Here is a 26,716-nt window from a genome sequence, read left to right on the forward strand (position 1 = left end):
TGCAGTCTGTGGGATCTTGCTGGGCGCTGAGCCTGCTCCGTGAGAAGAGAGGCGCTAGAGAAATGCAGCTGCCACCTCTCAGCCCAGGGCGCCTTGAAGGAGGGCGGGCGGGCGGAAGCCCATACCTTATATGGTCAGTGACGTCACGGCGGGGACGCCCCAGCTGGGTCGGTGACACAGAAATTGAATCATTCCTTTTCCTGATGTAAGTCGGTAGTAATTTACAGAAACCCTCAGTCACGTTGCAGAGTGAGTTAGTGGACCCAGGAAGCCGAGAGGGAAGAGCAACAGGACGCTCTGGGAGAAACCTTCACTTAGAAAGAAACGACAACTAAAACTTCCAACAACTTTAAACTCCAGTATTTGTTGGTGGTGAGCTGTAATTGGGAGCTTTGACACTTGTAAGTAGATCTGTGTCTCTGTCAATGATTTTCCCTTTAATTAAGGCGCTGGAATTTCTAATTTGTTTTAAGTTTTGAAAACTCTAAGTATTTTTCTTACTTTTAAACCAATAACATTTTTTCCCTCGACTGGATTCATCAAGTCAGATGGAATTATCTTGACTCTGGGAGACACTAAGGGACGAGTCAGTAATGGTCAATGATGAGTTGGGGGGAGGGAGGGAGGGAAAACACAATGTGGTGTTAAAATAATATATATTTTTTTAAGAAAGCAGTTTGGCACGCATGCCTGACCCCCCCCCCCCCCCCCAGACACACACACAGACACATAGACACACAGACACATAGACACACAGACACATAGACACACAGACATAGACAGAGACACACAGACATAGACAGAGACACACAGACACACACACACACAGAGACACACACACACACACACACACACGGACACACAGACAGGGACACAGACACACACACACACACAGGGACACACAGACAGGGACACAAAGACACACACACACACACACACACAGGGACACACACTCTCTCTTCTGTAGGGGTTGCTTTTAATTGCTTTCATGAAGAAGGACTCTTGCCTGAAACATCGACTCTCCTGCTCCTTGGATGCTGCCTGACCTGCTGCGCTTTTCCAGCAACACATTTTCAGCTCTTGCTTTTAATTATGTTTTGGTTGAGGCGAGATAGAGATTGGGGGGGGGGGGTGGAGATCTTTGTAGTTTTTGAGTTAATTCTGTGGGATTGGCGGGGGTAGTGGTGTCAGTTTTATTTAGCTGGAGTGGGGAGGGGGGGGGGGGGGGGGTGCAGATATATGTCCAGACCTCGACTAGGGAAAGTTACAGTTTCTGCAATAGTCTCAGGGGAAATTCATCTGGAAGTGTGTGGCGTGTGTGTTAACTTCCCGCTAATCGCTGCTTCACCCCAGGAGGGCGGGTGTTTGGTGCCATGATCAGGGATTGCTATCACAAGTACAAGCTGTGAACACCCCCACCCCCCACCCCCCCAAACAATGTGTCACAGGGAGGGAGGGGGTGAGAGGAACTACAGGGAGAGAGAGGCAAGGGGCAGGGGATGGGGGTGGAGGGGGTGACAGAGGGAGGGAGGGGCAAGGGGCAGGGAATGAGGGTGGAGGGGTGACACTGAGGGAGGAACAGGGGGCGGGGGTTGAGGGTGGAGGGGGTGACATGGGGCGGAGGGAGGGTGAGGGTGGAGGGGGTGACACTGAGGGAGGGAGGGAGGGGCAAGGGGCAGGGAATGAGGGTGGAGTGGGTGACACTGAGGGACAGTCTAAGGATACGGGGTAGGACTGAGAGTGGGGGGGAAGGTGGGGGGGAAGGTGGGGGGGGGGGACTCTCTGCCCCAGAGCAATCAAGACCAAAATGTTGGGTGTTTCCAAGATTTAGTTTTTCGGGTTAATGGGATCAAAGGGAGACTATGCTGGATGATCAAGTTGAATGGTGGAGGAGGATTGATGGGCCGAATGGCGTATTGTTTTGTTACATTTCCAACCAGTGGTCTCAGGCTTCTCGTTTCCTATTGACAGGCCGTAGGGCTGGGAAATGGGATTAAAGTAGGTCGTTTCTCGATAGCCAGCATGAACACATTGGGCCGAAGGGTCTCTATGTCTCTAGAGTTGAGCGTGAGCCTGTAAAGTTAGCGCTTGACCCACTGAGAGCTGACTAAGGGGCTCCATGTGTTCAGAGAGAGGGGGATATACTGCTGATGGTGTGTAGGGTTCTGGTCAGACTGTGTTTGGGATATTGTGAGCAGTGGGTCCACAGTAGGTTCACGAGAATCCTCCCTTCATCCCTGGGATCAGCTCAGGATCTCTGTATCACAGATTCAGGCCCTTCGGCCCAACAAGTCCACACTGACCCTCTGGTCCAGACCCGTCTCCTTACCCTACGTTTACCCCTGACTAATGCACCTAATCCCTGAACACTATGGGGTGATTTAAGATGGTCAATCCACCCTAACGTGCACATTTTCGGATTGTGGGAGGAAGTCTATGCAGACACGTGGAGAATGTGCAAACTCCACACAGGCAGTCACCCGAGGCTAGAATCAAACCCAGGTCCCTGGCGCTGTGAGGTAGCAGTGCTAACCACTGAGCCACCGTGCCAACCCTGGTAATGTTTATCAGGATAAGGGGGAATTCAATTAAGACTTACAGAATATATAGGGGGAGGTTAAACAGGCTGGGGCTGTTTTCCCTGGAGCGTCGGAGGCTGAGGGGTGACCTTAGAGGTTTATAAAATCATGAGGGGCATGGATAGGATAAATAGGCAAAGTCTTTTCCCTGGGGTGGGGGAGTCCAGAACTAGAGGGAATAGGTTTAGGATGAGAGGGGCAAGATATAAAAGGTAACTAAGGGGCAACTTTTTCCACACAGAGGGTGGTACGTGTATGGAATGAGCTGCCAGAGGAAGTGGTGGAGGCTGGTACAATTGCAACATTTAAGAGGCATCTGGATGGGTATATGAATAGGAAGGGTTTGGAGGGATATGGGCCGGGTGCTGGCAGGTGGGACTAGATTGGGTTGGGATATCTGGTCGGCATGGACAAGTTGGACCGAAGGGTCTGTTTCCATGCTGTATATCTCTGACTCTAATACTGGGAGACCTGGATGGAGTGGATGTAGAGAAGATGAGTAGGAGGGACTGGGACCTGAGGGCACAGCCTCAGAGCGAAGGGCCGTCTCTATAGAATGGAGGTTGGTGAATCAGTGGGACTCATCGCTCCAGGGCGCTATGGAGGCCAAGTCACTGTGTGTGTTTAAGACCGAGTTGAGCTGGGTTCTTGATCAGTAAGTGAGGGGGGGGAAACTAAGGGTCATGGGGAGAAGGGAGGAGAATGGGGTTGGGAATCATATCAGCCAGGATGGAATGGCAGAGCAGAATCAATGGGCCAAATGGCCTCATTCTGCTCCCACATCGAACGGTCTTTTGGGAGTTAGTCCCACAATATCCCAACTCCCTGTGGGAGAGTGAGTCCCACATTCTCTCTCTCTCTTCTTCCCCCACCACTCCCTGTGGGAGCGAGTCTCGCATTCCCCACTCCCTGTGGGAGCGAGTCTCGCATTCCCCACTCCCTGTGGGAGCACATCTCACATACTCCTTCTCCCAAATTCCCCACTGGATTGATATGGGATTGTTTTCTATTAATGTCCCCTCGTTCTGGTCACCCTGCCCCACGCCGGAATTGGTCCTCTCAGCGAGGGAACCCATTAGCACTCGGTCTTCAGGAGGGGAGATTCCCAGAGTGGTCATCCCTTTCTTGATTGGTCAACTCTGTCGTTTCTGTCACAATTCCCTGCTAAGAGTCCTGTGCGTCCTCTCCCGTGCCTCCTGCAGTTATATTTTCGATAGTATAGACACCAGAACTGTACACGGGCTGCCACCCAGTAGGGGCTTAAACAGGTGGAGTGTAGATGCAATGTAATGAGCCTGTCAGGTGGTGATGCCTGCTGTAGTCCAATAGCTCAGTGGTCCTCGTCATTCTTGATTTGCAAGCAGATTGTACAGGGAGCCTTGGTGAGACCACCCCTGGAGGATTGTGCGCGCGCAGTTAGAGGAAGGATCGTCTGGCGATGGAGAGAGTGCAGGTTTCCCAGCGCTCCATCCTGGGATGGCAGGATGAAGGGAGACTGAAACGGTTAGGAATATATTCCCTGGGGATTAGAAAACTGAGGGCAATCTTCTAAAAACTTGTAAAATTCCGACAGGATTAGACAGGGTAACCACAGGCAAGGACGTTCCTGATGACCAGGGGGTGGGCGGAACTTGGGGAAGTGGGGGGGGGGGTCACAGTCTAAGGATACAGGGTAGGAATGAGAGCAGGAGACATGTCATCTCTGCTCAGAGAGTGGGGGAGTCTCTGACACAGAAAGGGGTTCAGGCCATTGTTTGAGAAGGAGTTGGATATAGGTCTCAGGGCTAAAGGGATCAATGGGGGAGGAAGTGGGGAAGGGGTCAGGTTGAATGGCAGAGCAGGCTAGATGGGCTGAACGGCCTGTCCTATCTGTGCCACAGTAGCAGTTGGTTTTGACCCTCTTTTCCCCCCCCCCCCTCTCTCTCGGGTCCCTAGGTCGGAGGATGGAGGAGGAGATCAGAGCCGCTGTGGTCTTTCTAGTCAGCCTGGTGACCCGGCGGAGTGACCTGGCCCAGGACAAGGTCAAGGAGTTCGGGGAGAGACTGACCACTGTGCTGCGGCAGAAATACCAGGGCCACTGGTACCCAACCAATCCCAGCAAGGGCCAGGCGTACAGGTAACCAATCACCACCTCCGCCCGGCGTCTCAGATGGGACAGCACAGGGCCAGGCCGTTTGGCCCCTCTGCTCCCTGCTGGTGTTCCATGCTCCTCTTTTCATCCTCACCCACGTACTCTTTCTCTCTCTCGCTCTGTGCAGTTATGACAGGGAGGGACCCTCAGTGGGGAGGAGCCATTGAAACACAGGAAGTAGGAGGAGGCCATTCAGCCCCTCGACCCTGCTCCAACATTCAATCTGATCACTCAGCTCAGTCCCTCAATCCCATGTCTCCCCCCCACACCCTTCGATCCCTTTAGCCCTAAGAACGTCCTCTAATTCTTTCTCAAACCTTTTCTGGGGCAGAGAATTCCACACTCGCTGAGAGAAGACGTTATTCGTCATCTCAATCCCAGCCTGTATCCTGAGACCATGATTCAGGACTCTCCAGTAACTGGGAACACTCTTCCTGCGATTACCCTGGCTAGCCCTGTCAGAATTTCACAAGTTTCTGTGGGATCCCTCCCCACCTCCCCCCCAACTCTTCTAAACTCCAGCGAATATGGCCCTCACCGATCCAGCCCCTCTTCATACCCCAGCCCTGCCATCCCAGGATTCGGCCTGATCAACCTTTTACTGCATTCCCTATATCACCAGAACGTCCTTCCTCAGATAAAGAGATCAGGATAGGCCCTGTTGCTTCCACTGTGGTGTTGGAGACCACCTGAGGGACCAGGAAGGACCTTGGACAGAGGCAACAGAGTTTGGGGAAAGGGGGGGGGGTGCAGGCAGGTACAATTGTGGGGAGACTGGGACATCTTTCAGGTTAGACATTAAATTCAAACTTCCACTTACCACCTCGGGTGGGTGTCATAGAACCCACAGGCCCTCGGAGGAGGGCAGTCGATGCACCAACTGGCCACCAACCCACCTCCCCATGTCCTGGGAAGGGTATTTAACTCAACAAAAACTTTACACAGAAACAAGACATCAGTCATGATAACGCTGTGGGAGCTTGCCGCGAATAAATTGGCTGCTTTTTCTCCGTTATACTTAACGTAAGCGCCCTGGGACGTACTGAGGCAGCGAAAGGCGCTAGAGAAATGCAGGTTTTTGAGCTGCCAGGATTGAGCCAAGGTCCCCCTGCGATGGCGGGCTCTGCCCACCTGAGGGCGGTGTTTCTCCAAGGTTCAAACCGATGCGCTCAGTTCTGGCGCCATCCGGTGGCCAGAGCCCTTCAATACAGGCAACAGCGCAAACAACATTGGCCTGCATTTCTCTAGCGCCTTTGGCGTTGCCGCAAAATTGTCTCTGTGCTCTATGGGAGCCAGAACTTGTTCCCCAAGCCTCACGAGGTCATCTCCCAAGAGTCTGATCAAGCAAAGGAGCTCAGCTTTTACTTAAAGAGAGGAGGATGAGAGATGATGGAGAGGTTTGGGGCAAATTCGGGGGGCCTCCAGGCATTTTAGGGTACAGCAGCCGAAGGTGCGATGGGAATTCGGCATGCGCGAGAGGCCAGAGATAGGGAGGGGGTGTAGGGGCTGGAGGGGGTTACAGAGATAGGGAGGGGTGGAGGGGGTTACAGAGACAGGGAGGGGCTGGAGGGGGTTACAGAGACAGGGAGGGGTGGAGGGACTGGAAGGGGTTACAGAGATAGGGAGGGGTGGAGGGGGTTACAGAGACAGGGAGGGGTGGAGGGACTGGAGGGGGTTACAGAGACAGGGAGGCGTGGAGGGGCTGGAGGGGGTTACAGAGATGGGCGAGGGGGTTATAGAAATAGGGAGGGGGTGTAGGGGCTGGAAGAGGAGACAAGGGGAGTAGGGGCTGAAGGGGGTTATAGACACAGGGAGCGGGTGTAGGGGCTGGAGGAGGTGACAGTGATAGGGAGGGGGTGTAGGGGCCGGAGGGGGTGTGTGGGGTGATGGGACAGTAGGAGTTCCTATGAATTTGGAAACAGACTGAGCAGATTTCCCATGGTATCCTTGGTATTCCTTGATTGTGTTCCCCTCTCTGTCTCTGAGCAGGTGTATTCGGATTAACAAGAAACAGCAAACCGACCCATCATTGCTGCTTGCTTGTGAAGGCTGTGGCCTGGAGTATAACCAGCTGAGACTGCCCAAGGAGATCACGTTGTGGATCGACCCCAGCGAGGTGTGCTGCAGGTGAGAAGCCAGCCTAGAGTTGGGGCAGAGCAACTCTGGGCAGCATGATTTGGGAACAGCAAGAGGCCATTCAGCCCATTGAGTCTCCTCCAGCATTCAGTGAGACTGTGCCTGATTCGGATAACCCTCCCCTTTCCTGCTTCCCCACAATCTTCAGCCCTCAGCCACTGACTTGTACGCTCTCGGGGTGAGGGACAGGATGTGGGAGTGGGAGCTGGGAAGGTTAAGGAGGAGACTGAATCCCCCAGGGTGGGGTGGGGGTTTCGATCAGGCAGAGACACCATCTCTGGGGACAGGAGGGTCAGTCACTGGAGGGACACTGGGTTGGAGAGAATCAGGACATGAGCCACAGGGAGGAGGAGAATGTGTATTTGGAGGGTGCCAGTTGTTGTTGTATCTGGGACATTGCCTGGAAGGGAACAGTCTCCACTGGAAGGGGGAAAATTCACAAGGGGGTGAAGTGGGGAGCTCTTTGACAGAACCAGCACAGGCTAAGAGGGCCAAATGGCCTTCCCCTGTGTCTGTGGAAGCTGTGGCTGGGGTAAGGAGGGTGTGTGGTTCGGGACAGAGCATAGGGCTAAGGGACTGTGTAATTCTGAATCCCTGCAGGTCTGGAGAGAGCTGTCAGCCCTTCACCGTGGCACAGTTTAAGCAGGAATCCAGGAGAGTGTCGTCTTTAGACTCTGAGCATGAAGCTGGGAGTTCTGAGTGCAATACGTCCGACTACCACACCGACACATCCTCGGATGAGGAGGAACGCACCAAAGAGCAACCGATCAATACAACAGCGGGGGAAACGGCAGAGGCTGCCACCAAGGTAAAGGGAATGCGGGGGGCGGTGTGGGGGAGGTACCCAATCAGGAAGAAGGGCTTATGCCCGAAACGTCGATTCTCCTGCTCCTTGGATGCTGCCTGACCTGCTGTGCTTTTCCAGCAACACGTTTTTCGGGGGAGGTCCCCAGTGTCAGGGACGTCATGTGGGACATTCCAACACAAACCCAGCTTCACACATCCCACCTCACACTGAAACGCTACCCACTCCACACCCCTCCCTGACTGTGTCTCTGTCACCCCCTCCAGCCCCTACACCCCCTCCCTCTCTCTCTCTCACCCCCTCCATCCCTCCCTACCTCTGTAACCCCCTCCAGCCCCTACACCCCCTCCCTATCTCTGTAACCTCCTCCAGCCCCTACACCCCTCTCTATCTCTCTCTCACCCCCTCCTTCCCTCCCTATCTCTAATCCCCCCACCAGCCCCTACACACCCCTCCCTATCTCTGTAACCCCCTCCAGCCCCTACACACCCCTCCCTATCTCTGTAACCCCCTCCAGCCCCTACACACCCCTCCCTATCTCTGTAACCCCCTCCAGCCCCTACACCCCCTCCCTATCTCTGTAACTCTCTCCAGCCCCTACACCCCTCCCTATCTCTGTAACCCTCTCCAGCCCCTAAAACCCCTCCCTCTCTCTCTGTAACCCCCTCCAGCCCCTACATCCCCTCCCTCTCTCTCTGTAACCCCCTCCAGCCCCTACAATAACAGTGTAATGTGTGTGTATTTGATGCAGCAGTTGAAGGTTGCTGGAGGGTCCGTGCTGAGTCAGAGCACTGTACTGATGAGAGGTATAAAAGATCTCACGGCCACTGTTTGTTCTGAGAGCATTCTCTGGGGTCCTGAGGCCAAAGTTTGCCCCTCGACCAATAACACTAAAGAACTAATGCTAGGGGGAGCTTGCCGATGTGTTTTGGGGAACATGGAGGTGATGGGAGGCGCTATGGAAATGCAGATTCTGTCCAGTCTGCAGGCCAGATTGGGGCTTGTTGCTTTGATTCCTCTGACTGTCCCTTTTCTTCCTCCAGGTGCCTGGAGGTTTATACCAGCCTGCTGCAGTGTGGCCCCAGTATCCTCACAAGCTGGTCCAGTACGCTACCTTCTACCAGCCCGTGCCCCTGGTCAGCTACTACTTGATGCCAAGGCTGGACAAGGTCCTGAGACCTCCCCCCGGCTTCCTCCTGTCTCGGGGACGGACACAACGCTCGAAGATTGGCAAACGGTACAAATGACAGGAATCCAGTCCGGAGAGAGAGAGAGATCGAACACGTCCCTCAGCTTGTGCTGAGGCTGCTGTGCTGGACAGAACTGTGTCCGTTCACACAGGCGGTCTGCAAGCAAGAGAACTGTACATCTGTGTGTGTATGTCTCAGAGTGTGTGAGAGACAGAGTGTGTGTGTGTGTGTGTGTGAGTGAGTGAGACTGAGAGTGAAAGTGTGTGCAGAAAGGTCACTCTGCCTGTATATATGAGTATGAGATCCACACTACTGCTCCTGTGGGGCTGTGTATATTTTCTCTGGCATGGAGACAGTGTCTGTCATAAATCCAGAAGCTCAGGTTTTTCACCAAATACTGAATAGCTCTGATCCTGTGTACCTGTTTAAATTAATGTCCCGTTGGGCTTGATGGAGTATGTAATTTTGGTATTTTTCCTGACCCCTCATTGCTCATTCATGTTGAAATTTGAGCCCCACTCGTGTTTTTAAAATAAACTAAAATATGATGCCTGCCATTGCTGAATAGCCCAAAGGGTACTGGGGGTGGCCTATCCATTGGAACAGACTGGAGCCTGTGGGGTCAGAAACTGGCAATGAAATAATGTGTTCTGCAATATTTATTTGGCAATTTTAAAAAATATCCTTTTTATTTTGTTTTGGAGTAAGGGGGATTTAGAGAACTTTTCTTGTGGAGGGGGATGGTGAGGTGTTGAGGAATAAAGTCTGGACCCTGGGATTTATTTTAAGCTGCTGCTCCCCCTCAATGTGTGAATAGTTGTTGGTGTCTCTCCCACCCAGGCTGGGTAAGGATCTCCCTCCTCTACCCCCCCAGTTGAAGAGAAAGAACATAGAATAGATTCGGCCCTCTATGTTGTGCCAACCTTTTTATCCTACTCTAAGATCATACTAACCGACATACCCTTCATTGTACTATCATCCATGTGCCTAGTCGAGTGATGCGTAAATGTCCTTAATGCATCTGACTGAACTACCATACACCTGCCACTCTGTGTAAAGGACCTAGCTCCAACATCTTCCTGAAATGTTCCTCTAATCACCTTTAAAATTATGTCCTCTGCCCCTGTGATAGACATCTCCACAGTGGGAAAATGTCTCTGGCTATCTATGCCTCAACAACTTGTACATTTCTAATCAAGTCATCTGTCGTCCTTTTCTGCTCCAATGAGAAACGCTCTCACTCCCTCAACCTTCCTTCGTAAGACATGCCCTCCAGTCCAGGCAGCATCCAGGTAAATCTCCTCTGCACCCTCTCTAAAGCTTCCACGTCCCTCCTCATAATGAGGTGACCAGACCTGGACACAATATTCCAAGTGTGGTCTAACCATGGCTCCATAGAGCTGCAGCATAATCTCGCGGCTCTTAAACTCAATCCCCCCTGTCCATGAAAGCCAACACACCATCCACCTTCCTAACAATCCTGGCAGCTTGGATTCTCCGGAATATTCCATTCATCCCCGGAACCCGTCTGGTGCTTCTGACCCAGGGGTACAAGCTCCCCCAGGGGGAGTGGGAGTTAACCCCCCCCGGCTCAGACCCACTTTCCACACCCCCAACTCCCTTCCTTGTCTCTCGATCTTTTACAGAAATCCGAATAATGACAGCAGACTTGTAAAGTGTTACTGTTCCAATTTGTGAATGGGAGAGTTTTTATAATGAAACTTGATATTTATTGACTGTACATTTTGTGTTCGCAATTGGGAACTGAATAAATAATTGCTGGGTCGCTGTCATCGTCTCACTCACCCTGTTGGTTCTGTTTTGTGTTAAAATTCATGTACTTCCTGGACGAATGCCTAATGTGGGAGGCACAGTGGTTAGCACTGCTGCCTCACAGCGCCTAGTGACCCGGGTTCAATTCCCGCCTCAGGCGACTGTCTGTGTGGAGTTTGCGCGTTCTCCCCGTGTCTGTGCGGGTTTGCTCCGGTTTCCTCCCACAGTCACAAAGATGTGCGGGTCAGGTGAATTGGCCATGCTAAATTGCCCATAGTGTTAGGTAAGGGGCAAATGTAGGGGTATGGGTGGGTTGCGCTTTGGCGGGTCGGTGTAGACTTGTTGGGCCGAAGGGCCTGTTTCCACACTGTAAGTAATCTAGTCTAAAACAAGTACTACCCAAAAAGTCTTAAATACAAACCTCCCTTTAACACCCCACTTGCCAGAATAGCAGAGCAATGAGAAAACTCAGTGAGCAAACTTACATCCAGAACCTCAACCTGAGCTACAAATCTTCTCAAAACTTGCTCACAAATTAACCTACTTGCCTTTTGGTTCCCCCAAACACATTTATCCCAAAATCAGGCGTGGCTCTGTTTTTTTGGTAAATGTTTGGAATAATGAGCGATTTCCCATTGGATGTGTTTCTCGGTTGATTGGCAGTGAGGGATTTGGGAATTGTCACAGTGAAATGGTGGTCACTGTCTGGGGGGAGGGGGAGGGGGCTTTCTTTAAAGCAGAGAAAACTGAGGGGGGGAGGGCGCATAGTTGAGATGTGTAAAGTTGAGAGGCGTGGATAGGATAGATGGTAAGAAACTTTTCCGTTTAATGGAGGGATCAATAACATAGAAAATAGATGCAGGAGTAGGCCATTCGGCCCTTCGAGTCTGTCCCACCATTCAATAGGATCCTGGATGATATTGCAATCTCAGTATCCCATTCCCACACTCTCTCTGCAAACCCCTTGATCTCTTGAGCTGCTCCAGCTCCCTCCGGAGTCTATCTGTCCCCAGCGTTTTCCTAGGGGAGAGAATTCCACAGATTCACAACTCTTGAGTGAAAACATTCTTCCCCATCTCAGTCCTGAATTTTTACCCCCTTTTATTCTTAAACTGTGACCCCTAATTCTGGACTTCCCCCAACACCGGGAACATTCTTCCCACATCTAGCCCGTCCAGTCCCATCAGGATTTTGAGATCTCCCCATATCCTTCGAAATTCCAGCGAGCATGAGCCCAGTCACTCCAGCCTTTCCTCGTGTCAGAGCTGCCAATCCAGGGATCTGTCTGGTGAACTTTCGTTGGACTCGCTCGAGAGCAGGAATGTCCTTCCTCAGACCAGGAGAACGAAACTACACACGATACTCGGGGTGTGGTCTCACCAAGGCCCTGTATAACCGCAGCAAGACATCCCTACTTCAATCCTCTCGCTATGGAGGCCAGCATGCCCCTAGCTTTCCTCTCTGCCTGCTGCACCTCCATGCCATCCTTCAGCGACTGTTCCACTGTGACACCTCACCTCTTCCTAAACTGCCACTGTTCAGATGATAATCTGCTGTCCTGTCTTTGCCACCAGAGGGGTAACCTCACATTTACCCACATTATATATTGCATTTGCCAAGTATTTGCCTATTCAGTCAGTCTGCCCAAGTCATCCTGCAGCCTCTTGACATCCTCCTGACAGCACACACTGCCACCCAGCTTAGTGTCATCTGCAAATGTGGAGATATGGCATTTAATTCCTTCGTCCACGTCATTACTCACCTCGCCTCACCACCTGCCACTCGGAAAAGGACCTATTTATTCCGACTCTTTGCTTCCTGTCTGCCAACCTGTTCTCTATCCACATCAACACATTACCTCCAAAACCATGAGCCTTAATTTTCCCGACTAATCTCGTATGGAATCTTGTCAAAAGCCTTTTAAAGTCCAGGTACACAACATTCACTGGTTTTATCCTTGTCCATCCCAATGGTCACATCCTGATGATTTGTCAAGCATGATTTTCCCTTTAGTGAATCCATGCTGAGTGGGACTGATTCTGTCACTGTTTTCCAAATATTCTGTGATTACGTCCTGAATGATTGACTCCAGCATTTTCCCCACCACCGGTGTCAGGCTATTCGGCCCATAGTTGTCCGTTTTCTCTCTCCCTCTTTTTTTTAAAGACTGGAGTTATATTAGCTCCCCTTCAGTCCATTGGAACTCTTCCAGAATCTACAGAATGCTGGAAAGGGATCACCAATGTATCGCTATTTCTAGGGCCACTTCCTTAAGTCCTCTGGGATGTATCTGGTTTTAATCCCATCAATTTCCCCAATACCATTTCCTGACTGATAAGGATCTCCTTCATGCTTGACCTTGTGTCCCCAGCATTTCCTGTCGATCATTGGATCGGTCTTCACTAAGGAATACACCAAAGTATTTGTTTAACTGGGTTGTCGTCTCTTTGTTGTCCATTATGAATGCACATGATTCTAACTGCAAGGGACCTGCAATTGATCCTCACTAACTACCCTCATGTTTTGCAAAATTTCCAGCACATCCTCCTTAACATCAGTCTGTTCGAGCGTATCAGCCTCTTCCACACTGTCCTCACAAAGACAAGGTCCCTCTCTGAAGGGTCTGTTTCCGTTCTGTACGTCTCTATGACTGTGACTAAAGTATTCCATAGGTTAGCTTAATCAATTTACCTGCCTATTCTGACGCCTTAAGGGACTGAAATAATAAAACAGTTGGGAAGTGCACGTACTCTCAAAAAGTAGGATAGGCTGCTTGTTCAGAAAACCGGCTCCAAGCATTTAAACTTCCTGGAGCAAGCAATCCCAATGCCCTGGTGATTTGTGTCAAAGCTCTGCCCTTTATTAAGACGAGAGAGAGAGAAAGATTCACAAGGATGTTTCTAGTCATGGGGCATGTCAGTGATGAAGAGCGATGGGAGATGTGGGGTCTGCTCCCCCTGGTAAAAATGGGAACAATTTAAACTGAGTTGCTCAAAACCAGCAGGGCTGCAGACAGACAGCTCCCCCAAGGAGGGGGGGAGGTGGGTTAGGATTGGGAACCAGAGGGACACGGACGGCACATCGTCAGGAGAGGAACTGGCGGACAGATGTGGAGGAAGGTTTCTCATGGCTTGAATGATCAGCATCTGGGAATGTGCTGCCTTGATAGTGTGGCAGAGACCGCATCAATTTTGAATTTAGGAGTCAACTGGATCTGCAGGAGAAGAACAATTCTTTTCTGAGCAACAGAGGAAAGGTGGAGGAGTGGAACGGCTCAAGTTGAACTGATGGACAGAAGGTGAGCTCAGTGCAGTGCTGCTCAGAAACCATGTTCCAATTGGACTCTGAGATTGTTACAGATCCATTTGTGTTGTGAATGTCAAGGGATGATGGTTAGATTCTGCCTTGTTGGAGGTGATTATTGCTTGGCATTTGTGAGGCACAGTATTAATTCCGATGCCCATTTCCTGAACTACAACCTTCACTGAGGAAGTTAAAACTCACACACAACCCTAGGATATAGTCCAACAGGTTTATTTGGAAGCACTAGCTTTGGGAGCGCTGCACCTTCAGCAGATGGTTGTCAGCAGTGCTCCGAAAGCTAGTGCTTCCAATTAAATCTGTTGGACTATAACCTGGTGTTGTGTGATTTTCAACTTTGTACACCCCAGTCCAACACCGGCATCTCCAAATCATTCACCGAGGAAGGAAGAGACAGACGATGTTTGGGAATGGCAGCATGGACAGTGGCAGTCATTGGCAGTGACTTATGTAAGAACATCACAGATCAATATCAGAATCTGGATTTGATAAAGTCATTTGCTAAAAGGCGTGGAGAAGACAGGATTCAGCTGCAAGCAAGCAGCGAGCTGAGTGCATTTTGCAGCACAGAGGGAGCGCCGTGCTGTCAGAGGGTCAGCGCAAAGGGAGAGCCGCACTGTCGGAGGGTCAATGCTGAGGGAGTGGACACTGTCAGAGGGTCAGTGCTGAGGGAGTAGACACTGTCGGAGGGTCAGTACTGAGGGAGCGCCGCACTGTCGGAGGGTCACCGTTGAGGGAGCGCTGCACTGTCGGAGGGTCAGCACAGAGGGAGTGCCGCACTGCTGACAAGGGTTCTCTTTCTGCCTGTGCATCTCCTATACAGGGCCCACAGGCTTCGTTTGGAAACCATCTCAGATACCTGTCCACGATGCTACTGATGCCTTTAATAAAAGTCGAGAGTGCGGTGCTGCAAAAGCACAGCAGGTCAGGCAGCATCCATGAGCAGGAGAGTCAAGGCTTCAGGCATCAGCTCCTTCTTCATCAGGGATCATTTATTAATGTAAAAAGATGATGGACGCACTGACCGCTCAGATTGTGGATTTGGGAAACGCTGCAAAGATGCACAGAAATTTTCCAGATCTGGCCTTCATAACTCTCCTCTCTTTCACTGTCATTTGTCAGTGACTGTCTTCATTTTCACTCAGTCACTAACCAGTGATTCCCAAGAGCTGGTTGGTAGAGTCAGGGAAATCTGCAGCTTGGAGAGAAGCCCTTTGTCTCATCCAGTCTACGTTGGTCTGGAAAAACAGCCTCTCTGTTTTAATCCCATTCCCAGCATTTGACCCATAGCCTTCTACACCTGGGCATGATAGGTGCACGCTGAAAATGTGTTGCTGGAAAAGCGCAGCAGGTCAGGCAGCATCCAAGGAGCAGGAGATTTGACGTTTCAGGCATAAGCCCTTCTTCATGATAGGTGCACATCTCATTATTTATTAAAAGTTGAGAGTTTCTACCTCTTATCAACCCTAACAAGCCTCAAATTTCAGATTTCCACCAGCCTCTGCATGACAATGCTTTATCTCACCTCCTCTCTAAGCCTCCTGCCCATTCCCTTAACTTTATGTCCACCCAACTGCTCCAGTCACTGATCCCTGCACCAAGGGGGAAGAAAACTCTCCAGGCCCAGGCGTAAAATCTCCTCTGCACCCTGCCCAGTGCAATCGCCTCCCTCCGATGATGTAGACTCCAGAACTGCACACCATAGCGTCCTCTCTGCTGGGAAGACATCCTGGAAAAGTCCGCCGTCCTCCTGGGAATGTCCTGTCAACTTAGAGTCTCCTGGTAGAGCTGTTGTTTTGCGGTTCTGCGGACAACATATCCCTCCCAGGAGGGCTGGTTTTGAATGATTAGCACTTAGAGAGTGTGATCTTTGGGAGAGACAGCGTGATTGATGCAGTGCACCCTCAGCTCCTGGTTTGGAGGGTCTTGTGAACTTGCTGCAAGTGACCTATCACTGGTGTTGTGGTCGGCCATGTTGGTTGATCAAACCTCCAAAAGGTCAATCAGACAACTGCATCTCTGCTGTCCAACAAACTATGATCTTAGCTTGGAGAATATGGTGAATTAATACTGTGCCTCACAAATGCCAAGCAATGATCATCTCCAACAAGACAGAATCTAACCATCATCCCTTTGCATTCAATAGGATCACCATCACTGATTCCTGAGTGATATCACTGACCGGTCACTGAACTGGACCAGTCACATTGGCACAGTGGCTACAAGAGCAGGTCAGAGGTTAGGAATCCTGCAGAAAGTAACTCCCCACCTGACTCCCCAAAGCACGCACACCACGGGTGCAGCTCCAACAACACTCGAGCAGCTTTACACCATCCAGGACAGAGCAGCCTGCTGGATGGGCACATCCACTGCCCGGGGCCAGATCATACCAATACAGGCACTAAGGGAGTGCAGGCTGTTGCTATAATTGTAGCTTGTGTTCTTCCTCATCCCTCACAACTTTCATTTCCAGATGCACCAGGCTCGATTTTCCATGCCAAGGTGTCTGATAAAAAGTGAAACCAAAGGGAAACAAAACCTTATCTACAATTTGGTCATTGTGAATGAAGGATGTGCCTCTCGACCTTTGACTGGGGACTTCACTGCCCCCAATGGTGACATCTACTCCTTTACCTACACTCGGCTGCTGGGGATAGGTGCCAAGGGTACTGTCATGTATCTGATGAAGAATACTGTTCCCCAGAGTTACACCTCTTAGTATCCCTGCCATCAGGTGCAGCTCAGACAGTGGCCATTCTGCCCCTCAAGGGCGACCAAGTCTCAGTGCAGCTCGAGTGTGGTTCAGCGTGGAGTGGAATGGACGTTTTGAATTCCCAGGGAGTCCTCTGCACTGAGGAGGAACGGGCTGATTTAGGCTTTGGCCAATTTCAACCACTACCTCCTCTTCCTCCATCCCCAGTATCCCACCCAGTCTCATCCCAGTTTCCCCTTCACTTCCCTGAACCCTTAAGTATCCCACCCACACTAATCCGAGTCTCAAATACACCAACAACCTTCAATCCCACTCTCCCCTCACCCTTTAATATCCCAAGCCTAATCCCACTCTCCCCCTCACACTCTGTACCCTTAATCCCTCCCAGTCAAATCTCATACTCCTATTCACTTCCCTACACCCATAAATATCCTACTCAAACTAACCCCACTCCCCACAACCTTTAATCCCCTTTATTCAGTCTAATCCCACTCTCCCAGATTCTTCAGTACCCCATCAGTCTAATTCCACTCCCACTCCCAGCACCCTTAATTATCTCGCCCATTTTAATCCCCCTCTCCCCACTTGGATGGTTATATTTCACTTGAACCTGATCACTTTCAGTCCATATGTACGTTGTATTCACTGTAATAACTAACCAAATCACTACATTAAGATTGCAACCAGTCACAAGTGTAAATTTAGTCACAGTTAATGAATCCATGATTTTTTTCAGTTTAGACTGACTTAAAATGGCATTTGAAGCTTATTATTGTATGTGTTAAAAAGTGTGCAGATTTAGATCAATTGTTCTTGCAATGTGGCACTCTGCGAGGGTGATGTAATCCCCACAATTTGCTATCGAGGATACTGAGGCTAGATGCGTTCAGTGATTGAGCAACTATTGCAGTCATGTAGTAACATCTATGATTTAGTTACTGGAAACAAAGCACGCGCCTACAGCCCTGTGACTGGAAACCTCACTGCTCTCGGTCACTAGCACTTACCTGATTGACCGACTTGCTCGAGGGTTGACGGGAATGTTCTCAGGGAAGCAGTGAGGTGTGCTCAATGAGAGGTGAAGGAGATTGAAGTCACCCAAACAGTACCTATCAAGCCACAACCTTTAAATCAGAAAAGCAGCCTGACTCTGGCCGAGGATGATGGTCACTCGGGTTAAAGCACGGAGGGTTTGGAGGGCTGGCAGGGGGTACAGGGAGAGGGGATGGGGGGGGGGGGGGATGCACTGCAGCAACTCTCCAAAAGCTCCTCAGACAGCACCTTCCAAACTCACAAACACTTCCATCGAGGAGGGCAGCAGATACAGAGGAACCTCAATTATCCAGCATTCAAATATCCAAATATTGGATTATCCAGCAAGATTGCAAGGTCCAGATGCTCTGCCATGTTATCTGACTCAGCACTCCCTCGGCACTGACCCTCCGACAGTGCGGCACTGACCCTCCGACAGTGCGGCACTGACCCTCCGACAGTGCGGCACTGACCCTCCGACAGTGCGGCACTGACCCTCCGACAGTGCGGCACTGACCCTCCGACAGTGCGGCACTGACCCTCCGACAGTGCGGCACTGACCCTCCGACAGTGCGGCACTGACCCTCCGACAGTGCGGCACTGACCCTCCGACAGTGCGGCACTGACCCTCCGACAGTGCGGCACTGACCCTCCGACAGTGCGGCACTGACCCTCCGACAGTGCGGCACTGACCCTCCGACAGTGCGGCACTGACCCTCCGACAGTGCGGCACTGACCCTCCGACAGTGCGGCACTGACCCTCCGACAGTGCGGCACTGACCCTCCGACAGTGCGGCACTGACCCTCCGACAGTGCGGTGCTCCCTCAGCACTGTAAAATGCACTGAGCTGCCTATTATGTGAACCTCAGCCTGGACCTTTCGCTCCAAATGCTACCAAAGACATGACTGTGTTGTGTTCTCTGACACCTGTAGATTCCCACTGACACATTCCGAAACGGGTTGGCCGAGCCCCCAGATCCACAATAAGGTATCCCTGTGGTTTAACGTCCTCACTGCCCCACAGATACAGTTGCGTCAACAGGAAGTGATCAATGTCATTCAGGAAACTATGCTCCAAATCATTGCCTTTATTTCCAATCTAAAACCAAATTCATGCAGTTAGCTGCTCAGATATCCTCCAAGTGAGTACAGGTGGTCCGAGTCAGATCAGTGACAAGATAATTTTGTCTGTTCGACACAGCAGCTGAGACTTGGAAATCCGGGAGCAGACGGGGTAGAAGTGCCTGGACGCTTTGGTCCACTTCAGGATCAGTCGAATGGGGCATGGGTCACTCAGGGGGTTTGACACCATCCCTTCAGCAGGGCTTCCTCACAGCAGGGTCTCCCCACGTTTGCATCAGGCCCCTGTGGACCAGCTCGCTCCACTTGTGAATCCAGCCCTGCACGTTGTGTCCGTGCTGTTTAACCCAGGGAACAAGGAACTGGGCCGGCTGCTCCCACCTGGAAACACACACACAGTCAAATACACAGTGTCCTTGATCCCTTCCTAACCACAGCCTCTCACTGACTGACCCCCACAGTGAAATCAGATGTTGCCCAGCCCACCCCTTCTAGTTTAGTTATTGGGGAGAGTCTGGGGTTGTCCCCCTCAGAACGTGGGGGTTAAGAGGGAGATTGAATCGGGCTGTTCAAACTTACTGGGGCTCTGGGGTGGCAGTAAGGGTGGACTGAGCTGATGAAGGGCTGTGCTGGGTGATTCCCAAAGTTGCCGCACACTCTACCCTGTTTAAAATTCTACAGCCTCAGAACAAACTGCAGTTTAATCTCATAATTCATCGATAACATTCACTTGACGTGGGCTTTGACATAGAGGGTCACCATTGGCTGATCACCAAAACCGTGAAGGGGGATGGGGAGCAGCCACTTTCAACATAACCAAGCCAGGGACAGAAAGACCAGGGTTTTAATTCCAACCTTCTACACTGCCCTGCTAAGCCACAGGGCAAATACTCCCTCCACAACACCCACAGGCTGGGCGTGGTCCTTAATCTCTCTCTTGCCTACCCCATACCATAAAGGGGGGGGGGGTCAAACCTCCCACCTTGAACACCCCCTGCCCTCCCAATGACATCTCAATAGGAAAGGGCATCGGACCCCATGCTGCCAGTTGATTGGAACCAAACCAGCTGACCCGCCCTCTCCACAGCCTTAGCCCTCAACAGGCTGTCCGTATTCCCGTGGTGACTGGCACATTTTATCAGCACGTGGCAGCCAGCAAAGGTTCCAATTTCATTCTCCCCATCACACAGCAGACCAGGGCTGGCTCCTGCTCCCAGGGAGGGCAGGGATATACAGGGCTGGGACCAACCTGTTTGGTTGTGTCATCCACACAAACCCTTGTTGGCCATCTAGCCGTGGACTGGGACTCGATAAAGTTAGAGTCTGCATCGTCTTACCCAGCCCATGGGGCTGCTGTCACATTAGAGAGGGATGACTGCAGGTGGTTTAACCCGAGTGTCACCACACCTCAGGAGAGATTGAGAAGGAGAGCTCTTCATGGTAACCTGAGCTGACGCAGGAATTTAATCCATGCTGTTGGCGTTACACTATCATAGATCAGCCATCCAGCCAACTGAGCTAACCAACCCCAGGCCACTAAGTTACCGAATAACATCATCAGCAGGTATCAGGTACATCGGGTCACTTACCAGTCCTGGACATCGTTCCTCAGTTGAGTGGTAAACTCAGTGGCTTGAAGGCACTGATTCAAGAGTTTGTGAATGTCTGAAATTGTATTCTGGTCACATTCAGAGCTCTGCAAGAGGATGCGCTCAATCAGAGCTGGGCAGGGAAGAGCAGAAAGAGACACAAGTTACTAGGCTCAGCGCTGACGGAGCGCCGCGCCGGCAGAGGCTCAGTGCCGAGTGAGCGCCGCGCCGACAGAGGCTCAGCATCGAGCGAGCGCCGCGTTGGCAGAGGCTCAGCGCCGAGCCGACAGACGTTCAGTGCCGATGGAGCACTGCATCGACAGAGGCTCAGCGGCGAGGGAGTGTCACAGTGCCAGAGGCTATGCCGAGGAAGCGCAGCGTCGACAGTGGCTTATAGCCAAGGGAGCGCCGCGCCGTCACAGGCTGTGCCGAGGGAGCACCACGCCGTCACAGGCTGTAGCCGAGGGAGCGCCACGTCGTCAGAGGCTCAGCGCCGCGCTGTCGCAAGGCGAGAACTGAAACTGACGGATGGTGTGGCTGTGCTTCATGCTGCATGTGGGATCTTGCTGTATGTAAAATGGCTGCTTGTGTTTCCTTCATTAAAGTGAGAGCTCAATTCAGAAAAAGGCCATTCATTGCATTTGTGGCTTCAAGTGACCTGAGCCAGGAATGGGAAGGTCTCTTTAATCCTCAAATATTTCACAGCTCCAGCAGCGTTATAACAATGTCTCTGGGTTGTGATGAGGTATCCCCACAATTTGTCTCCCCTCGCCCTCTGTTAGCCTCATAGTGGACTCTTCACCCTAACCACCCCCTCCCCCACTTACCGTCTGCATCAGTGATCGGCGTGATGTTGTCTCGTCTCTGCAGGGTCTGCACTGAGTCTCTCTGATGGAGCAGAGTTGCTTCCAGTGACCTGCGCTCCACCTTCATCTTGGCTGCGTGCTCCAGCAGGAATTCAGGAGCCTGGGGAGAGAGAGGCAGAGAGTTATTCCACAAAAGCTGAATGGGAGAGGGAGGGAAGTGAGAACGAATGGAATTGATTTTTCCAAGGAGTGGACACAGACTCGATGGGCCGAAGGGACTCTCACTGTGCCCCAGTGAAGTTCTGCACCACTGAGGGATGGGTGTCTCTGCTCGTCTCCCTGTCTCTGTGCACGTGTCTGTGCATATGCATCTGGGCAGGCGGGGGTTCCATCTATTATAGGTCCCATCCCTGCCCCAGGGTTACGTCCTCAGCTAACACTGGCTTCTCATTGGGTGATAAACCTCTGAAAACCTCCCCCCACAAGCATTCCCTGATTCCCATTACTCTGCCAGTGGTGGCCATGCTTTAATAGCCTGGGATCGAGCTCTGGAATATTCTCCCTAAAGTCTCTTTCCCTGTGCCCATCTCTGTCTCTCTGCACCATCCCAATCTTTCCCCTTCTGTCCTCATCTCTCCCGCCCCACCCCTGTATCTCTCTTCTCCACAAAGACACTCATTAAAAAGCGAAATCTCTGACTGAATGTTGGGTCCCCAACACATTCCCTCATGAGTGAAGTGTTAGGTACTGCTTGATTGATATGACTGCAACACACTGGGCATGTTTTACAGCATTCAATGTGCTACATAAATGCTTATTGTCATTACCTTGTAGAACGGGAAATACATACTCTTCTTGAGGCCCTGGAAGAATTGACGATTGTTCAATGAAGAGTCCAGTTTGTGGATTGACAGTTTGTGGACAGGAAGCCTCTGGAACCTGGAGAAAACAAGACACTGCAAAACCTCCAAAACCACAGCCAGGTGATGAAATAACACATCCAGGATCCTGCACAGCCCAGGCCACAATGCCCACCACCTTTACACCAGCCTTCACATGGCTAAGCCATTCAAACTGGCGACGCGGGAGTTAACACAGGGAGGAGTAGGAGGAAAACAAGATCTGAACCATTGGTCAAGTATCGTTGCAAATTCAATTCGATGTTGATCAGAGAGGGGTGGTACAGTTTGGAGGGGGTGATTAAAATGTCATACATGCCCTGTATAACGAAAGGTCAAAGAGGCTGGAAGGGCAGAGAATTACAAGTTACAGAATTAAATGCCACACATAGTACAGTCACTCAACCATGACGTTATATGAAAACCTGGAGAGAATCAGGGTTTGCTGATAGAATAGTGGGATTCACAATAAAATTCTCTCAGGCACCGACCCTCCGACGGTGCGGCGCTCCCTCAGGCACCGACCCCTCAGGCACTGACCCTCCGACAGTGCGGCACTCCTTCAGCACTGACCCTCCGACAGTGCGGCACTCCCTCAGCACTGATTGGGAACCATCAGCTTGAATTTTGTGCACCGTTCGTTACAGTGGGCTCTCAAACATGGACTGTACTGACTCAGAGGGGAGTGCACTCACCATGAAGCTGGACATGGGGAAGGTGCTGAACAAACAGTATTGCACTTGGCTCCTGAGGAGCCCAGTATTGAGGGATATTGTACACCCCCCCCCCCCACCAAAAACAAAGTCATCGTTACTCACTCTCCTACAAGTCGGCGATCCAGGTTGGGCAGTGACACGGCTGTGAAGAGGTTCACTTCCCTGCTGACGGAATTGTGGAGCTCCTCGGTCAGTGAGCGAATAGGATCCTCCTGCACCCCAAGTTTCTGCCTCATGAAGGAGCCAATCTACAATGACAGCAGCAGGCTGCGTTTAGATAGCTCCCTGAACCAAGTTGAAAAATAACAAAAACTCCACAGTCAGGGGACTGGAACACCCGGCCTGAGACACAATGAAATATCAAGGACAGGTGACCAAAAAGCTTGCTTAATGAGACTGATTATTAAGGAGCATCTTAAAAAAAGTGTGTTCCCCCTCCAACTCCATTTTGATTTAGTCCCTGCCCTCCTCTTCACTGTTTTGATCACACAGCATTGCCCTTTGATATGAAGGCCACTCAGGTGTTTCCTATCTTCCTGGTGGTGGAAATTAAATAAAGATTTGTGCACTTTGTGTCTCTCACTGCGTCTCGCACACACCATGGGTGCTAGGGAAAACATAAGCACTACCGCAGTTTGGCAGTAGTGCAGGGGTTAAAAGAAATATATAACCAGGAGAATCACACAGCATTGCCCTTTGATGTGAAGGACACTGCTTGTCACTGGACCACTTGGGTGTTTTGCTGGTTAAAGCACAGCAGGTTAGGCAGCATCCAAGGAATAGGAAATTCGACGTTTCGGGCATAAGCCCTTCATCAGGAATCCTGATTCCTTGGATGCTGCCTGACCTGCTGTGCATTAACCAGCAACACATTTTCAGCTGTGATCTCCAGTATCTGCAGACCTCATTTTTTACCACTTGGGTGTTTTCCCTGTCAAGAGTTGGATCAGTGTAAAAAAGAAAAAACAAAAGGCAAAAGAAAAAAAATATAATCTGGCGAAAAATAAAAAAATTTTTAAAAGTGTGTTCTGGTGCTGAAAGGAGAGTGGTGGTGGTGGTGGCGGAGGGTTGTCAGTGGAGTAAGAACATAGATCAGTACGGCACAGTACAGGCCCTTCGCCCCACAATATTATGCCAAGCATTCATCTTAATCTAAGATCAACCTAACCTACACACCCCTCGATTTACTGCCATCCATGTGCTTGGCCTGCAGTCGCTTAATGTTCCTAATGTATCTGACTCTACTCCAACCACTGGCGGTGCATTCCCCACTGTGTAAAGAATCCACCTCTGACATCTCCCCTATACCTTTCTACAAACATCTTAAAATTATGACCCCATTTTTGCCCTGAGGAATGTGTCTCTGGCTATCTATGCCTCTCATTATCTTGTACACCTCTATCAAGTCACCTCTCTTCCTTCTTCTCGAGCCCTAGCTCATTCAACCTCTCTTCATAGGACAAATCTTCCAATCTAGGAGCATCCTGGTAAATCTCCTCTGCACCCTCTCTAAAGTATCTACGTTCTTCTGGTCGCCCTCATTGTAAGAACTGAACACAATATTCCAAGTGTGGTCTAACCAGGATTCTAGAGAGCTGCAACACTTAAACTCACACCCCCTGGTAATGAAAGCCAAAACACCATATGCCTTCTTAAAAAACCCATCAACATGGATGGCAACTTTGAGGGATCTATGTACGTGGACTCCTGATCCAGCTGTTCCTCTACACTGCCAATAATCCTGCTTTTCACCCCATATTCAGCATTCAAATTTGATCTTGCAAATTGAATCACTTCGCATTTGTCGAGGTTGAACCCCATCTGCCAGTTCTCAGCCCAGCTCTTCCACCCTGTCAATGTCTCGTTGTGTCAAGGGTTGTTGCAGGCTACAATCTACAACATTACCAACCGCTGTGTCATCGGCAAACTTACTAACCCACCCTCCCAATTCTTCATCCAAATCATTTATAAAAACTACAAAGATCAGATGCCCAGGACGGACCTCCAGGCGGAATACTTTCTGTCCACTACCACTCGCTGTCTTCTTTCGGCCAGCCAACTTTCTATCCAGACAACCAAATTTCCCTGTATCCCATATCTCCTAACTTTCTGAATGAGCATACCATGGGGAACCTTATTCCCTGAAATCCAAATACACCACATCCACTATTTGACCTTTGTCAACTTTTCTCCAACATCTCAATAAAGCTGGTGAGGCGTGACCTGCCCCTCACAAAGCCATGCTGACTATCTTTAACCAAGCTACATTTTTCCAAATGGTCATAAATCCTTTCACTCAGAATCCTTTCCAGTACCTTGCTTACCACAGATGCAAGACTGCCTGGTCTGTAATTCCCAGGGATTTTCATATTCCCTTTCTTGAACAGGAGGAACAACATTCGCCTCCCTCCAGTCAGCCAGTACTACTGCCACGGAGAGTGAGGATGCAAAGATCATCGTTAGAGGCGCAACAATCTCATTCCTTGGATATATCTGGTCCGACCCTGGGCACTTATCGATCTTGACGCTTCCCAGAATTTCCAGCACGTCCACTACCTTTGCATCAATCTGTTCAAGCCTATTCACCGGGTCCACAGAGCTCTCAATTATCAACAAGATCTCCCTCTCTCTCTCTCTCGAGTGAATACTGAAGCAAACAAAACTCATTTAGGACCTCCCCTACCTCTTCAGACTCCAGGCCCAAGCTCCACCCACTATCCCTGATCAGCCCTACCCTCTCACTGATAATTCGCTTACTCCTCATGTGCATGTAGAACCCCTTTGGGATTTCCCTAATCCTCCCTGCCAAGGCTTTTTCATGTCCCCTCCTAGTTCTCCTCAGTCCATTCTTGAGTTCTTTCCTAGCTCCCCTGTAGTCCTCCAAATCTGTGCCAGATCCTTGCTTCCTCAACCTTAAGTAAGCTTCCTTCTTCCTTTTGATGAGAAACTCCTCTGCTCTTGACATCCAAAGCTCCTTCACCTTACTGTTCCTTGCCTGTCTCAGTGGTACAAACTTACCCAACATTTGCACAAGCGCTCCTTAAACATCATCCACATTTCTGTTGTGCAATTCCCATATAACAATTGTTCCCAATTTATACTTCAGAGCTCCTGTCTAATAGCAGGATAATTTCCCCTCCCCCAATTAAATACCTTCCCAGACTGTCTGTTCCTATCTCTCTCCATGGCTACGGTTGTGGTCACTGTCACCGAAATGCCGTCCCACTGAGAGGTTTGCCACCTGGCCTGGCTCATTGCCAAGCACCAAATCTAATATGACCTCCCTTCTAGTCGGCCTATCGACATGCTGAGTCAGAAATCCCTCTTGGACAAACCTGACAAAAATCAGCTCCATTCAGACCATCTGCACTGAGGAGGTTCCAATTAATATTGGAGATGTTGAAGTCACCCATAACAATAACTCCGTTACATCTGCACCTTTATTAATGACTTGGAAGAGGGAGTCAAAGGGTGGGTCAGTAAATTTGCAGACAATACGAAGATTGGTGGAGTTGTGGACAGTGAGCAGGGTTGTTGTCAGCTGCAAAGGGACTTAGATATGATGCAGAGCTGGGCTGAGGAGTGGCAGATGGAGTTCAACCCTGTCAAGTGTGAGGTTGTCCATTTTGGAAGGACAAATAAGAATGCGGAATACAGGGTTAACGGTAGGGTTCTTAGTAAGGTGGAGGAGCAGAGGGATCTTGGGGTCTATGTTCATAGCTCTTTGAAAGTTGCCACTCAGGTGGATAGAGCTTGTAAGAAGCCTTATGGTGTATTAGCGTTCATTAGCAGAGGTACTGAATTCAAGATTCGTGAGGTGATGTTGCAGCTGTACAGGACCTTGGTAAGGCCAAATTTGGAGTACTGTGTGCAGTTCTGGTCGCCTCACTTTAGGAAAGATGTGGAAGCTCTGGAGAGGGTGCAGAGGAGATTTACGAGGATGTT

The 26,716-nt window shown here is 50.6% G+C and overlaps 2 protein-coding genes across 7 annotated transcripts in view; one reads left to right on the plus strand and one right to left on the minus strand.

Moving 5' to 3' along the window:
• The first annotated feature begins 258 nt into the window (after positions 1 to 258).
• btg3 (B-cell translocation gene 3) lies at positions 259 to 10,618 on the plus strand. Its single transcript, XM_060852587.1, has 5 exons — positions 259 to 401; positions 4,515 to 4,695; positions 6,700 to 6,837; positions 7,447 to 7,654; positions 8,695 to 10,618. The coding sequence occupies exons 2-5, from the start codon at positions 4,523 to 4,525 to the stop codon at positions 8,896 to 8,898; spliced, it is 723 nt and encodes a 240-aa protein (XP_060708570.1). The 5' UTR covers positions 259 to 401; positions 4,515 to 4,522; the 3' UTR covers positions 8,899 to 10,618.
• Positions 10,619 to 18,749: 8,131 nt separating this feature from the next.
• haus5 (HAUS augmin-like complex, subunit 5) overlaps positions 18,750 to 26,716 on the minus strand; it is an 84,107-nt gene continuing 76,140 nt past the window's right edge. For all 6 annotated transcript variants that reach the window (XM_060852605.1, XM_060852603.1, XM_060852607.1 and 3 more), the window contains 5 exons: positions 22,874 to 23,019; positions 21,984 to 22,095; positions 21,178 to 21,316; positions 20,351 to 20,483; positions 18,750 to 19,142 (listed from right to left, as the gene is read on the minus strand). In XM_060852605.1, coding sequence (XP_060708588.1) covers positions 18,998 to 19,142; positions 20,351 to 20,483; positions 21,178 to 21,316; positions 21,984 to 22,095; positions 22,874 to 23,019 — 675 coding nt within the window. In that variant the 3' untranslated portion in view covers positions 18,750 to 18,997. The remainder of the gene's footprint in view (positions 19,143 to 20,350; positions 20,484 to 21,177; positions 21,317 to 21,983; positions 22,096 to 22,873; positions 23,020 to 26,716) is intronic.

This window comes from Hemiscyllium ocellatum, chromosome 38 (genome assembly GCF_020745735.1).
Source record: "Hemiscyllium ocellatum isolate sHemOce1 chromosome 38, sHemOce1.pat.X.cur, whole genome shotgun sequence".
NCBI lineage: Eukaryota > Metazoa > Chordata > Chondrichthyes > Orectolobiformes > Hemiscylliidae > Hemiscyllium > Hemiscyllium ocellatum.

What these genes read in the sequence shown, in the direction of transcription:
- btg3 (XM_060852587.1), top strand. Translation starts at nt 4,523, where the DNA reads ATGGAGGAGGAGATCAGAGCCGCTGTGGTCTTTCTAGTCAGCCTGGTG. An exon ending in AGCAAGGGCCAGGCGTACAG is followed by an intron (nt 4,696 to 6,699) that starts GTAACCAATCAC and finishes GTCTCTGAGCAG; the next exon opens with GTGTATTCGGATTAACAAGA. An exon ending in CGGCAGAGGCTGCCACCAAG is followed by an intron (nt 7,655 to 8,694) that starts GTAAAGGGAATG and finishes TTCTTCCTCCAG; the next exon opens with GTGCCTGGAGGTTTATACCA.